General features: G+C 37.3%; 1 protein-coding gene across 2 annotated transcripts in view; it reads left to right on the top strand.

Annotated features, from left to right (window-relative positions):
* Window positions 1-13,204, top strand: part of PWWP2A (PWWP domain containing 2A) — a 31,128-nt gene extending 17,924 nt beyond the window's left edge. For both annotated transcript variants that reach the window (XM_010579107.1, XM_010579106.1), the window contains exon 3: window positions 11,179-13,204. In XM_010579107.1, the coding sequence (XP_010577409.1) occupies window positions 11,179-11,192 (14 nt within the window). In that variant the 3' untranslated portion in view covers window positions 11,193-13,204. The remainder of the gene's footprint in view (window positions 1-11,178) is intronic.
* Window positions 13,205-13,923: the final 719 nt, after the last annotated feature.

The raw sequence follows: 13,923 nt of genomic DNA, 5'->3' as shown, positions 1-13,923 counted from the left end.
GCTGTGCAACTGTTGCAAGCAGCCTGTGCCTTGAGAAGACAAACATCAGTAGAAAGAGTGACTGTTAGTTTTCTATCAATCAGCTTAATATAATAAAATGCAAATTCTATCTTTTTGACTTAATAAAATTCCTCAGTGTAGTTGTTGAATATGTATGGCCTTTCAATTTAGGGGGGAAAATGTGACAGGTGGTGATGAGTTTCTAGTACAAGCCTACTTCTCCTTTGAAGATCTTTAGCTTCAGTTAAAATGTTTTGGGAGAGAGTAGTTATTCCAAAACTTATAAGGATTTCCTTTAACAGGAGTGTTTGAAGGTGTGATTGCTTCATGAGTGAAGCTAGAAGCAACTGTGAAATGCTTGTATGTTTCTGAAGTAGAGTTCTATGGGAAATTGAACAAATATTTGTTATTTTTTTAATCAGAGTTTAAATTTTATGTCAACACTTAAATGAGATAATCATCTCTGATTATGGTATTTTCTTTTAGACAGTGCTATCTTTAGTTTGAAACATACATAACTGACAGCCACCTCACCAGGAGGGGTGTGTTTAGTGGGGATAATTTGGGTCAGCTGTGCAAGGCTGAGAAGACTTCTTTCTTTCAGCATGTTGTAAAATACTTTTTTTTAAGTAGTTTCTAAATGCATTAGGTTTAAGAAATCACTCATCAGTGGAATTGAGGAAGGGGTAAGAGTTGCTTTTTGCATTGCTAGCCTTGGGTTTGTTTCTAGTTAACTCTCTTAAGTCCTGAAACTGATATCCATTCATGTCTCCTATAAGCTCTTGCTAAAGTTGTCAGAGTAGAACAGGAACATGAATTTTGGAAAACCTTGGTAGCTAGTCCTCAGTAGTATTATCATCTGTCCTCATGCATGTTCTGCGAAGTACAGTGGAAAAAAAATAGAGCTGCCTTCTTGGCTAACGAATTCTGGAAAGGAGGAGGCTGACAATCAGTGAAAGGCTATTTCAGTTCATCTCCTCTTTATAATTGTATTCTAATAAATGCCTACAGGAATAAGCAAATTCAGTCAATGCAGTGGGATCACTATACTAACTTGTAGATAAAGACTGTGAACTGGAAGGTAAGTAGAGTGAGCTTATGATTAAAAGGGCAGTAAGATGGCAGTATTTTTTGTCATAAGCCATTTGGTGGAAGTGTAGGTATGCTATTTAAAAACAAACTTGAAAGTGATCTTACAGTACAGAGTTTATAATGGTTAAAGGCTGAGGTGCTTTCTGTTCTTATTTTCAGTTTACTTTTTAAGGGTATAAATAGAGAGGTCATAGGGAACCTGAAGGAAAAGAGAGGAACTTGGTGTATTGAGCTAGATGTGATACCAGAAGGAGAACTATGAGTTGGCTTTTTGAGAATAATATGTTCGTCTGCAAGTTCAGTAAAAGGGACTAGTGCTCTCCTGTTTTAGAGAGCTTATAGGAGAATTTTGGTGAAACATATGTCATTGTCACACAGTCAACTGTTGGAAATTCATCCAGCATCTACTTCATGCTTGTGGAAATGGAATGACTTGCTACAGGATTATGTCAGTTTAATCTGTGCTTACATTAAGCGTGTGTGTCTTTGTTTTTTTAGGATAGGATATAGTAGTATACATTTTGGGGATATAGACAGGCTATGCTTGCAACAATACAGTAAAATTATCCCTATAAATCAAATAAAGTATTAATGGCAGAGGTTTTGCACAACTAACTTCTTAAAGCTTCTTCTGACATGACTGTAGTGATCGGAGATCATTCACGTTTAACATCAGGACAGGTAGAGAGGCCTGTAGCATTGAAAACTTTTGTAGTAGCTGTCAAGCTACCTAAAGATCTGTTAGATCCAAGCTTCTGAGATGTGGTTGTAAGTATTCAGCTTCAAATTATTCTTAATCTGTAATGGGAAGAACCTCTGTTTTGATACATGTCCTTAACAATTATGATGACAAGTTCCTGTTCAACATCTAAACTACCTCAACTACTGTTCTTTATGACAACTTTGTATTTTAGTTTAAGTAGTTCCCTCCTATGGTGTCATCCTGTTAGTGTATTTATAGAGTGTGGCCATTTAACTAGATAAAATAAGATCCCCTTGTAAGATGGCTTTTCTATTCCCTGCTCGTCTTACTGGCATTTCTGTGCACCTGTTCTAGTTTGAACTCATCTTTCTCTGACATCAGTGGCAAGAACTGTTTATGGTAATTTAGATGGGGTTTTACAAAACTCTTGTCGAACAGCAGTGATTCTTCCTTAAGTCAGAAATATCTCTGATTATTGGCTTTTAATTGTTAGATCCTAATAGAACCCTATGGCTTCCTATGGTTTACTCATACATTTCAGTCTTTCTTCTGTAGTACCTGGGATGTGTATACCAATCAAGACTGTAATTTAGATTAATTTATGAAATTTTTCTTAAATTAAACTGTGACACAACTACCCTTCTGTGAACACAAGGCAAAATAGCAGTTCCCAGACATGGCTGTGGAGACAGTGATTTGGTAACTGGCTTGCTATAATGGTTTTTCCCTGCACGCTTTTGTTGTTGCTACCAGATGCGGCAGTTGGGAATAACTCCCTGGGGCCGCACTGGCAAGCTTAGTGCCAGGTACCGATTGTTGAAGGAAACTCATATCTCTGGCTCCATTGTTTTTTTCTCCCAGGAAAACGCAATCGGTGTTCTTGGCGTGAAGTTGAATAAGCAGCATTGTGGAAAATTATTGTCATTGGTAAGACCAGGGCTTTTATACTGAAGAAGTTCTGAGACACCTTGCACATCCAATAGGGAGACAAATGGGAGTAAGACACAGTCTTGCATGCCTGCGTAACCTTCCCAGATAGTTTCTGTACGCACAGGGCTGAAAACTGGTTTTCTGTGCTTGTGCTGATGGAGATGTGTAGTCTTTGATCTTCTCTACCTACCTACCCACGGTCCCAGGGGATAGTGTTAACAATACAAGCTGCAGGTATAAATTGGCACAGGGAATAAATCAGGATCCCCTGTTGCAAGTTTAAATTGGGGCTTTGCTCGTTCAGTGCATGAAGACAAATAGATTTGTGGGATTTATTTGGGCTACATGTTTGAGAAGTTATTTTCAAAATCAGGGCCAGGCGTATTTTGAACAACTGTGATGCAGTTTCTATGCCAATGATTTTATTCCTCAGTCCAGAGAAGGACTATTGGAACTGAGGATATTCGAGGTCTGCAAATACTTGCAGGATAGGTGCAGAGGCAAAGGGGAAACACACTTATGTTTAGTTGCAACTAGGACAAGAAATAGTATTTAAAATTCTAAGACTGCAAGTTAAGATTAGGCACTAGAATATTTATTCCAGTTGTTATAGTGAAACCCTAGGTGGTGTTTGGAAAGTCGCATAGTTTTTGTAATTACATGTTTTTAAGAACAATAGGTGAGGCTAACCTTTGTCAAGAATGGGTTAAATTCATCCTGCATTTGGGTATGGGACAGAATAGATGATCTATCCTGACCCTGTCAGGCTCTGTTTTCTGTAATTTTGTTATTAACAATTCTGATTTTGGGAAAACAGAATCTTTGTAGAAATATATATATAATGAAGGATTCCGACTTGTGTCCTGTTTAGTCATGCAGGAATCACACTTGGTACAGTGGAAGTATGGCCTTCTAATAATAGAGTCTTAGTTTCCATGTGTAGTAAAACTGCACTGCATCTTCTGCCAGGGGCCTCTTCTATGCAAAATCATGTTTGGATGACATTATTTATATAACATGTCAACTTTAAATTAGGTTGGTTGGTTGTTTTGGTTTTGGGTTTTTTTTAAATAGATCTGGGTCAGTTTTCATGTTTGCTTACTAATGGTTTTGATGTCAAATATGCAATATGAATAAGAAATATTCTTATACGTGCCAGCCATGTGCTATGAATCCGTGATTTGGAAGGCAAGCTGTGTTCTCACTAGCTTGTTACCATCACTAAAAGATTCTGTAACAGAAACGCAGCAAAGTTCTGGTGACAGAATTGTCCTTGCCTGTTTCTAACAGGTTCGTAAAGGCGGAGAGGATACTTGCTTTGTCAGTAAAGTAAGCAGATACAATTCCAAGCAATATTTACTTAAATACTAATTTTGCATCATTTTTGTTTAGTAACATCTAGGATTTTTGTTTGATTTTTAGGAAACACTAGTGTTTCATTGTACTTCTGCAGTGGTTCAGAATTTTAAAGCATATGGTGCCAGTTTTGCTAATTAGTAGCTCTGGTGAAAAGGAATTAAATCCATAAAAAACGGATTTTTCAAAGAAGTTTAGTTAGGGTTAGAACCTCAAGCTGCTCTGTATGACCTGATTAAATGCTTCAGTTGACACACAGGTATCTGAATGGCATTTCATAAACAATTGTGGACTGTTTCATGTAGTCTGGTTCTTTAGTCATCTAAAACTGAAGTCATCTTGATACTGATTTTAGTAAGGGGCATATCGTGTCAACTTTTCTAAGATGTCACCATTAAAATCAGCCCTAAAATCAGTTAGTACTTCATACAGGAATGCAGATGAATGTGGTAAGGAACACGTCCTTACATTTGCTAGTACTAGGAACGGTCTGGTTATTTTTGCTCTGCTGTTGGTGACACACGTGGAATCTCAGTTTGAAGGTGATTGTCACAAAGTTGTGTTCTTTTGGCCATCTGTAGTATGTTTAGTAAGCAGAGATTTTGATTCTGATATAAACTTTTTTTGTTTTGGTAGAAATACCAAGAAATGTGTTTGCTAGAGATTGTAATAACAAGTGGCTGAAGTCTGAGCAATAGGAGAAGGAAATTATTATCAGGTTACTCTTACTGGTTTCATGATGCTCATTTAACTTAGACGTCATGAAAGACTTTGGAAATGTGTTTGTGAAAGCTTCCAAGTCACTCCTGATTCCTGATTCCTTCAAGAAGAACAAGAAAGAGAAGGCTTAGTACTAAAAATAGCTCCCTCCTCTACCTTTGGTCCCTCCAAAAAGATAAGCAAACCTGTTTTCCTGTATTTTTGCTAGGGAAAATAACAAACCAACCAACCAAAAAACCCAGATTTTTTTGTCTCTACATGTTGCTGTTAAAAATCATAGCTAAAGGTTCTGAGCTTTGAAATTTTTTTGTTGGAATATCCCATTAGCAATATTTGATTATTGGGGAGGGGGGGATATCTTTCCTTGAGTTTTTTCAAGTGTTGAGGGATTTAGGGACCTAATCTCTTCTGGTACATTTATATGAAAAATCTGGGTTTGGCCGGGTTTTAGAAATTCTTGATACTGTGTTATGTATTTCAGGGAATTAGGCATGTAAACTGAAGAATGTGTTACTGCTCTTGGTTTTCCTTGTAGCTGAGGCCCTGTTGTTGAAGATTGTCTTGGGCTATAGAGGAATGCAATAGTTCTGCTTGCTTTTTAGTAATTCATTATCTGGAAGAGAAGCCTATTTTAACTCTTCCTAACTAGTTAAAATTTGAATCTGTAGCAGTAAAATAACACATGCTATTTCTTCTGTAATGCAGTTTTGCGTTTAGACAAAGTATTAGTCCCCTACAGAAGTTGCGTATTTGTTACTGTAACTATTTTTAAATGTGGGCTCTCTACTTCGAGCTATGTATCTTCTCCTTCACAGTATGTGATTGGAGATACTGCTATTTTTACTTTCCTTGTCCTTCTGGGCTGCCTTTTCTTCCTCTTGATGGCTGCCTGTTGTCTTTCTGCTTTTCCTTTGAAGACAAAACCAAATACTTTCAAAAGCAGTGCTTCTCTCTATGGACATGGTGAATACACAGGATTGTGAAAATTTTCACAATAAAAAAATCAGAATCCACATTAGAGTGGTGACTTCCAGCAAAATGGCTGTGTAAAATGCAGTTGAGTGGGGCAGATGTCCATGACATCAGTGGTGAAAGGCCATAAGCTGTGTCAGTGCCTGTCCTAGCACACATGCTTACGTTTATTACTGGTGGTAATTTTTATGATGACTCCATAGCTCCAGCAGGTGAATGAAACTGCTTCAAAACAGAGCCCAGACTGCTGTGAGCATACTGTACATCACGGGAGAGCCGTACCCTCAGAGTTAGGCTTTGCTATCACTTGCCTACAAATCGTGGATTTACATGATGAAGTGAATGAACTCACTGAATGATTGATAAAACAGACAACTTGCTGAGTTCACAAGGGTCGGGGAATTTAATGGCACGGATATTGAGCCGACGCAAGCGGCTTGCAAGCATAGAAGCGCCGTCTGTGAGGATCTAGGGACACTTCATCCTTTGTGGCAAGTCTGCTCTTTGTACCTTTTGTTCTCTGGGTTGTTGGTCCCTGCTCCACGTGGTTCACACCAGGGAATCCGCAGGGTAAGAAATGTTCCTCCACGATATAAGGAGAATAAGATATGTGACTGCACGTGTGTGGCTTTATTTTTCAGTCACTATATCTCCGGAGCCCAATCCTGTATACTCCTGCCTTAAACCTTTTCTATACAAAACACTGCTATTGATCCACATAAAACAATGTAAAACCAAATATATTTTAACTGGGCAGATCAGACATCCCCTGATCAGTTTTTGTACCTTATAGCAATCCAGCCAAAGGTTATTCCTCACTGATCTGGGCTAAATCCACGTGCAGCATTCTAAAGTCAGCTTCATTGTGACAATACAAAGGTTCCTGCACAAAATTATTTCGTATTCGTTAATTTTGCCGAACATGCAGGTAACAAGTGTATGGTTAGTATGTATTGGAATAGCGAGATTCTGCAATAGTTAGAAACGCTCACTTGAAATTAATAAACCTATATTTTTTTAATCTACTACTTACCCTGGATTTTTGCCTTCAAATCATAATGTCCATGAGAGCAACTGGTGCAGTTGCTCTTTCACCTTCTGTTGTCTCAGTTTTCTTTCATCCTATAATCACTTCAACAAAGATTGTAATGCCACTGGCAAGAAGGCTTTGAATTTCAGTTTAAAGACTGTGTGAGCGGCCAAATGGGAACAGTTTTTATAGTACTTGTATTTTGCTTCTCATTCTTTATTACAAAGAAACTCCAATATACTCTGCAACTGTGAGTCATCTGCTTCTCTTTTAAGCAAACTTAATTATTATAATAAAGAAATTCTTGGTAGTTTGACCATAATGAACACAGTGTACGCGTACAGTTTTGCGTGAAGATACAAAGCCAAAAGAAGGCACAATCTCATCTTTATGGTTTTTACCTGGAGGGTAACTCATTGGAGTTACGCCCTAAAAAGGGGAGGAATAGCTGGTGGTTTTCACATTTTAGAAAGAAAGAAAAATCAAGATGTGGAAGAAAGTAATGGTTAACTGGATATGGGTACCAGTTATATTACTGCAATGGCAAGTTGCCTGCCTCACTGTCACGCTTGTTTGCATTTCTCAGTATATGAAAAAATCTGGTTTATCACAGGCTGCATTGGACAATGGATGTAAAATGCCATCAATATTGAATAGATAGTGCCCCAAATTTGCTTTTTTTTTTACTCTAAAATACAGGAAGGTCATGGTCGCCAGGAATTATATAATCCATTGCTTCAGTTTCCACTTATTCTAGGTAGTTACTTTGTCCAGCAAAATTTCATAGTATCACTCTGGCTTTGAGCACCAAGTTTTTCAGTGGGCAGGACAGTGTTTACATAGGTGTCTGTACAGGTAGATACTTTGTTTTGCTGTCTGCTAGTTTGTTTGCTAAATGATCTGTAATTTCCCTTTAACTCTGCTGGTGAAGACCAGTTTAAGCTCAAAAAAGTTGAATCTGATTCTTCTGTGAGTTTTTAGCATCTTTTCATGGTATGCTGCTTTCTGGAAATTAAAAATAGTATACCTGGTAAGAATTCAGGCTGGCAAGGAGGTCAGTTGTTTTCTTTTCTAAACCATCGTAAATTCTTTACTCCTGTTAACTGGATTTTTTCTACCATAGGTCTCAACAAATGGCAGCATTTTACATCAGACTGACGAGTCCTGCTGCTCCCTTACAGTGTCTGACAGACCACTGTGGATTCAAATTGGGGGCACTGAAGTTATCAGTGAAATTGGCAGGTCTGTCTGGTTTAAGCCCTGCCTTAAGTGAAGGGTTCACTATGCTATCAACTAATCATACGCAAAACAGGTTAGGACAGAAGTGATGAGCTACCTGTTATTTTATTTCCCTCTTCTGTCTGAACACTTTAGATGCAGCTGTTCTCCCTGACCTAACCTGGTGTCAGGATTGATAGATATATTATTGAGAAGATCCACACTAACTTTCTCTTCAGGCTTGCTTCTTGAAGTTTGCATTACATGATCAGATTAAATAACTTGACAGGTATAATGTGAAGGTATAAAAAAAAAATTAAAAATAAAGATTTTTGTCTCCTAAACCAGCAATCCTCAAACATTTTTGCTATGTGGATCACATCTTAGTAGGATGTACTTTGTGGGCAGTTCATCTGCTGCTTGTGATTGTAGGCATGGCTTCCTGCCTTTGCTGATGTGTAAAAGTAAAATCAGGAAAAATATTTAGAACATTTTAGGCTTTTTAAAGTTTAATACCTAAAACAAGGAAAAGAATTGAAAACGTGAGCAGGAGGATCTCATGAGAAACTTGCAGATGACGTACAGTCACTGGGAGGGAGCCACTCTTCTAGGAAAATTAAGTTTGTTTTCTTTGTTTGTTTTGATTTTTTTTTTTCCCCCAAAAAGCTCTGATATGGGGGGGTAACACTTAACAAACATGCTTAACTTTCAGTGCATGCCTAAGTCCATAAGGAAATTTAAAGTACATGATTAAAGCCAAGCAGATACTGAACATTATTGGGAATTCTAGCCCAAATGTGTATTTACAACTTAGATCTGTCATGGATGTATGCATGTCTCTTGTATCTTTTTTTGACATGGAGAGGAAATAGGGCAGTGAGGAGAACATACTGTTGCTGTAAAGGGAGCTTGATTTACATGAAGAAGTCATGATTTTTACTTTATTAATATTTAAAAGTTTGATCCAGTACTATATTATTGCATTAGGTCTGGGATTAGATATTCAATATCCATTGGTTTCAGTTTTTATAAACTGAGATTTGCTGCTGGTAAAACAGAAGTCTGGACTATAATAGAGGATAAGACTAGTAATGTTTCTGGAGTCACTAGTGATGGTGTATAAATGTCAGTGGGAGAAGTGAAGCTTCTGGTGCTTGCTAAGGGTGTTCTGGAATCTCTCGACGGTAAGAATCACAGAGTAAAAGAGAGCTGTAGAACTGACTTGGGCAGGAACACAAATGCCAGGTGTGTAATGAACAGTCTTTGCCAAATATTGATTCTGAAAATCACTGCAACTGCATCGATTGCTAAGCTGGTAGATGGGGTGTGAAAAGTAAAACTGCCTGCCATCAGAATGAGGGAACACCTGTGTTAAGGTGAATTGTCCATTTCCTTAGACCTAGTAGTAGTTGTATGCATGCTAACTGAACCAAATTCTTGTCTCGTTTATTCCTTTGTAATTCACAGAAGTTTGCTGGCTAGTAATAGTGTCACTGAGGCTTAAATTTGGAAGTGCGGGTGTTGGGACATACTGGCTGAACTGTTGTCCAAATTTTATGGGATTTTTGGTATTTCTGAGTAGAGTCTGGTTCTCTGACGTACTATAAAATCTCTTTGCAAGACTTCATGGATACATGATGCTAATTTAATATCAGTCTTATTTTGGAGAATTTCTTATTGGTCATATGCTTTAATACCCAATATTGGTTGTTTTGCAGCCTGGAATACTGTGGTGTTTAGTTACCTGCACCAACAGTAAGACTATTGAACACAGTAGAAATTTGTCCAGCATCCTTCTCTTTGTAGAGGCTCTGCAGGTTTATCTCGTGCATCTTGGAGTGGACCATAGCTAAAATAGGTTTGATTATATATCAATTCTGAGTATCATACCCAAATAGGACCTATTGGATATTGGAATGAATGCGTCCTAGTCTACTGTCAGTATATAGCAGGTCAGTGCGTCTCTGCCTGGATCTGTTAAATTTCATAATTAGCCCTTATTGCTTCTGTTTCAACTTTCCCAAAATTTCATTCCTATTTTAATTCTACTGCATTGCATAGGATATAAAATAAAGTATTTATCTTTATTTTATGTTGTCCTTTTGTGGCACAGTGAGCAACCGATTAATAGAGAAACTCCGTAGTTATCCCCTTTGTCTTCCCTGCCTCCTCTTGTGGTAGGACCATTTTCACAAACTCCACGCTCTACTTCTCATTTTTTTTCCGTTTCTTTTGGATATTATTCAGAAGAGTTGTTAATTTAGAAAGAACTTCAGGATTTTCCTGTGCATGCTAGGAGTCTCCTTTTTAAAATTCAGTTGTGTTATTCACAATGCTGTTGTCAGTACTGGAAAATGTGTATGTACCTTTCAAATAATCCTAGCAGTCAAAAGCTCAGCAGAATGGTAAAAGGAATCAACAAGGCTGGCCTGGTCATGTTGGAACCTTGTTTGGTCTCCTGTGTGTTTTTTTGAGCAAAGGGGTTGGAGCAGATGATCTCCAGAGGTGTCCTCCAACATAAGTTATTCTAGAACAACGTTTTCTCCATGCTACGCAAGAGACAGGTCAGTGCAGACTGTGCTGATTCTGCACTACCCTAAATGGTTACTGACTGGTGGTGGTCTCATGCAGCAGTTAGTACCTGGACTACTTCTATCTGCTTTATCGTCATTTTATTCCATTTACGTGGAACAAATAGGAAAACATAAACAATAATGGAAAAGAAACAAGATTAGCAGGTTTATACTTCAGTGCTCCCATGCACACTTAGGTCTTGCATTTGAAATGGCATTACGGTGTCAGATTTAGCTTTGTATTGTGAACTACACATCATTGTATAGGCTTTGTATATTAATCTTCCTCCTTTGTTAGCTATCTTTAAATGTCTCTAAAAATTGAAATTCTCTCTGGATGCTGAAACGGGGTGAGATGTAAAATAGATTGGTACGGTAGCTCCTCTTAAAACTCCAGTCAACTGAGGAGTTTGTTCACTTGTGTATGTCTCGTGATAATGTAAATATTTTTTTTTGTCTTCTGCATACAATGCACAAAGCAGGTGAACTGGTAACTTTTCTGGCCACCTCAGATTTTGCTTACCTACTTTTGCAATATATACTGGAAAGCATTTAACCATTTTCCCTTTCTCTCCCCTTTTCAGCTCAGAGACACTAGTCAACTGCTGTTTTTATGGAACCTCACTACACTGCCACGAAGAGCACCAGCTCATCAGGACTGAAAGAAATCTGAGACTGAATTGTCCTATTTTTCCTCTGAAATCTTCACCAAGTAGTAAACATTTTTTGAAGGGGAAAGGGGGTAAATATGTTAAAGCTTCCCCTCGCACCCTCTTAGGGCATCTGTACCTAATGTACATTTTCTTCAAAATTTAAAAAGATGTTAGGAAATATTTTATAAAACTTTTTTGCAATAAATGACGCATGAAATTATTAAAGACTATATGACACTTACATGCAAGGAACCACTTGAATTATTAGTATGAAGAATCACTGCAAATAACTGGGTTTTTTTGTAATGTGACAGTCACGTTTGTATGTTTTGATAGGTGCCAGTGATGGAGCCAATTGCCTGGGAAGTTGACTGTAACTTTTGAACTTTTATTTTAATTCTTAACTTTAGCATTGCAATTTTCCATTCTATGAGGCTTAGTTAGTATTTAGTGCAGGTGTTAGCAGAGCTGTGATCTGTGATCAAAAGCATGTCCAAAACCAATTGTATTGTAAAATATGAACAGTCCTGCTATATGAGACCAATATTTCCCATAGAGGTAATGGAAAGGACAGTGACCACAAACTCCATGTATCTCTGTATTATGGGAAAGCTCCTTCTGTGTGAATATGGTTGCATTTTATTTATGCTATTGTAACACTTAGGGAATTGAGGATTGTGGAATAACGTTAAGAAGGGCTACAACGCAGAGAGCAGCATTTTGCTTATAATACTATAACGAGATGGGAATCATGAATGGAGAGCGATTAAATGGAACGGCATTTCTATTTCAAATCATGGGTTAATTTTTCCTTTTGACATAAATATTTTTCAGATAGGTAACTAGTAGAGCAAAGGTTTTATTAGTGCTTCTGATGGTTATTGATCTGAGTTGCATTGACTTCTTTGAATAGCTGTAAATCAAAAAAAGAAACCCAGTGGGTTTTATCCATTTTATTCCCCTCCCCCAAAGGTGTTTGGTAAGACTTATTTCAGTGGAGCTTGTGAATGCTGGACACACTGCTGAAATATTGAGTTATTAAATATTAATTTATTTGTCACTAATTATTTGACATTGTGTGCACACTTTCTCAGCAGTATCATTTCTTACAAAGTTCTTAGCAGGGGGTTTATTAGATAACCTGGGAAAATAAATATTTGTTTTGAAGAAATGAAAATGTGCACATGATCTACTAAAAGTCAATTTTTTGTTTCTGTAGAAGTGAAAAGACTTGTAGGAAACTCTTTTCCTCCTTACTAATATCCTGATTCAATTGGAGAAAATAGTGTCTTTGTCTAGATCATTTAAAAACAGAAATATCTTTCTGAGAGGCATCTGTATCAGCACAAAGACAGTTTCACAGCCTTCATGTATGGATCCTGAATTAATCACATAGAATTTGAAGGACAACTCTATTGTTTGGCTTTGATATTGGCAACAGGTTTATACTTGTTAAACAATTGGAGAGGGGGGAAGTGAGAGGCTGGGACAGGCATCCAAATCCAGGATAGGCATATCAGCGATACACACATACTGAGGCAGTTCATGCTTTTTGCTGCTTCAGTTTCTATTTCTCAGAGGTAAATTCTTTATTTATAAAGCCAGAAATTGAATACTTAACTGCCTACTTCTTAAAAACTAGCTGTATAATGCTGTACAGTAGGTCCAAATTGTACCATTTTTCATAATAAACTACAAATTTATTTTTTTTAATTTGAGATTAATCTTTGTTCTACAGTGCTTTTCCTTTTCACCAGTTGAAGAGGATCAGCAGTCTGGTTCTGTTTGTGGCCTGAGATTTGATTACAACTTAGAAAAATTAAGACATCTGATTTGAGGAAAGGGGAGCCGATTTGATGTCATGTATGTGCTAGCCTTTCACTTCCAGAGACCAGACCCCAATTGTATTGACAATGAATGAGGGTCTTGGCCTAATAAATTACATTTGTACCCACACACACAAAAAAAACCAAACCCAACCAAACAAAAAAGAAGCCACCAAACAACATGGCACAAAACAGTTTCTGCTCAGGAAAAAGGCCCAGGACTGTAATAGCAGGGTTATTGCACATTGGATTGAAAACTGATTGATGTTGTAAGTAGAAGCCAGTAGTGCCTGCCTGTGTGACATCTGACTCTTAACCAGTGCTCTTATTTCCTCACCTTTGTGAGCACTTGTGCACAGCAGCTGAAATATAAAAAATACACTTAAGAGAGATGCAGGTCTCTGCATTGGAGAATATGGGTATATAAGCAAATAGCATAAAAATAGACAAGGTAGCTAACTGTATTTGCATTTGTTTTCACAGAAAGTATTGCAGCCATTTTGTTTGAAACCAGATTTTCATTTTGAAATGAAATTGTCAGGGATATTCTAATGATAGAGAATTACAGTAATGTATTGCTTTTCACTTTTTTGCTTTAGTTGCTTAATATTTAAGCTTTGCTCCGTGCTACCTTCTTGTCTGTATATTGAATGGTCACTATGCCTCTTTCATTTTGTAGACTTGAATGAGGAAATATGATTCACCCTTTAAGGTTTGCTGAGAAGTAAATGATAAAGAATGTTGTGTAACATTTATTCAAATAAAGCCTTGATTTTTTTCAGTGCTCTTTTAAAGGGAAATAACGTTGAATAATGTTTTGATGTCTTAACTTTCTTGTTTTATTGGTCCT

This window comes from Haliaeetus leucocephalus, unplaced genomic scaffold, assembly GCF_000737465.1.
Source record: "Haliaeetus leucocephalus isolate CR32 unplaced genomic scaffold, Haliaeetus_leucocephalus-4.0 Scaffold656, whole genome shotgun sequence".
Classification (NCBI taxonomy): Eukaryota; Metazoa; Chordata; class Aves; order Accipitriformes; family Accipitridae; genus Haliaeetus; species Haliaeetus leucocephalus.
The sequence above is the reverse complement of the archived record's forward strand: the minus strand, read 5'-3'. Positions and strand labels throughout refer to the sequence as shown.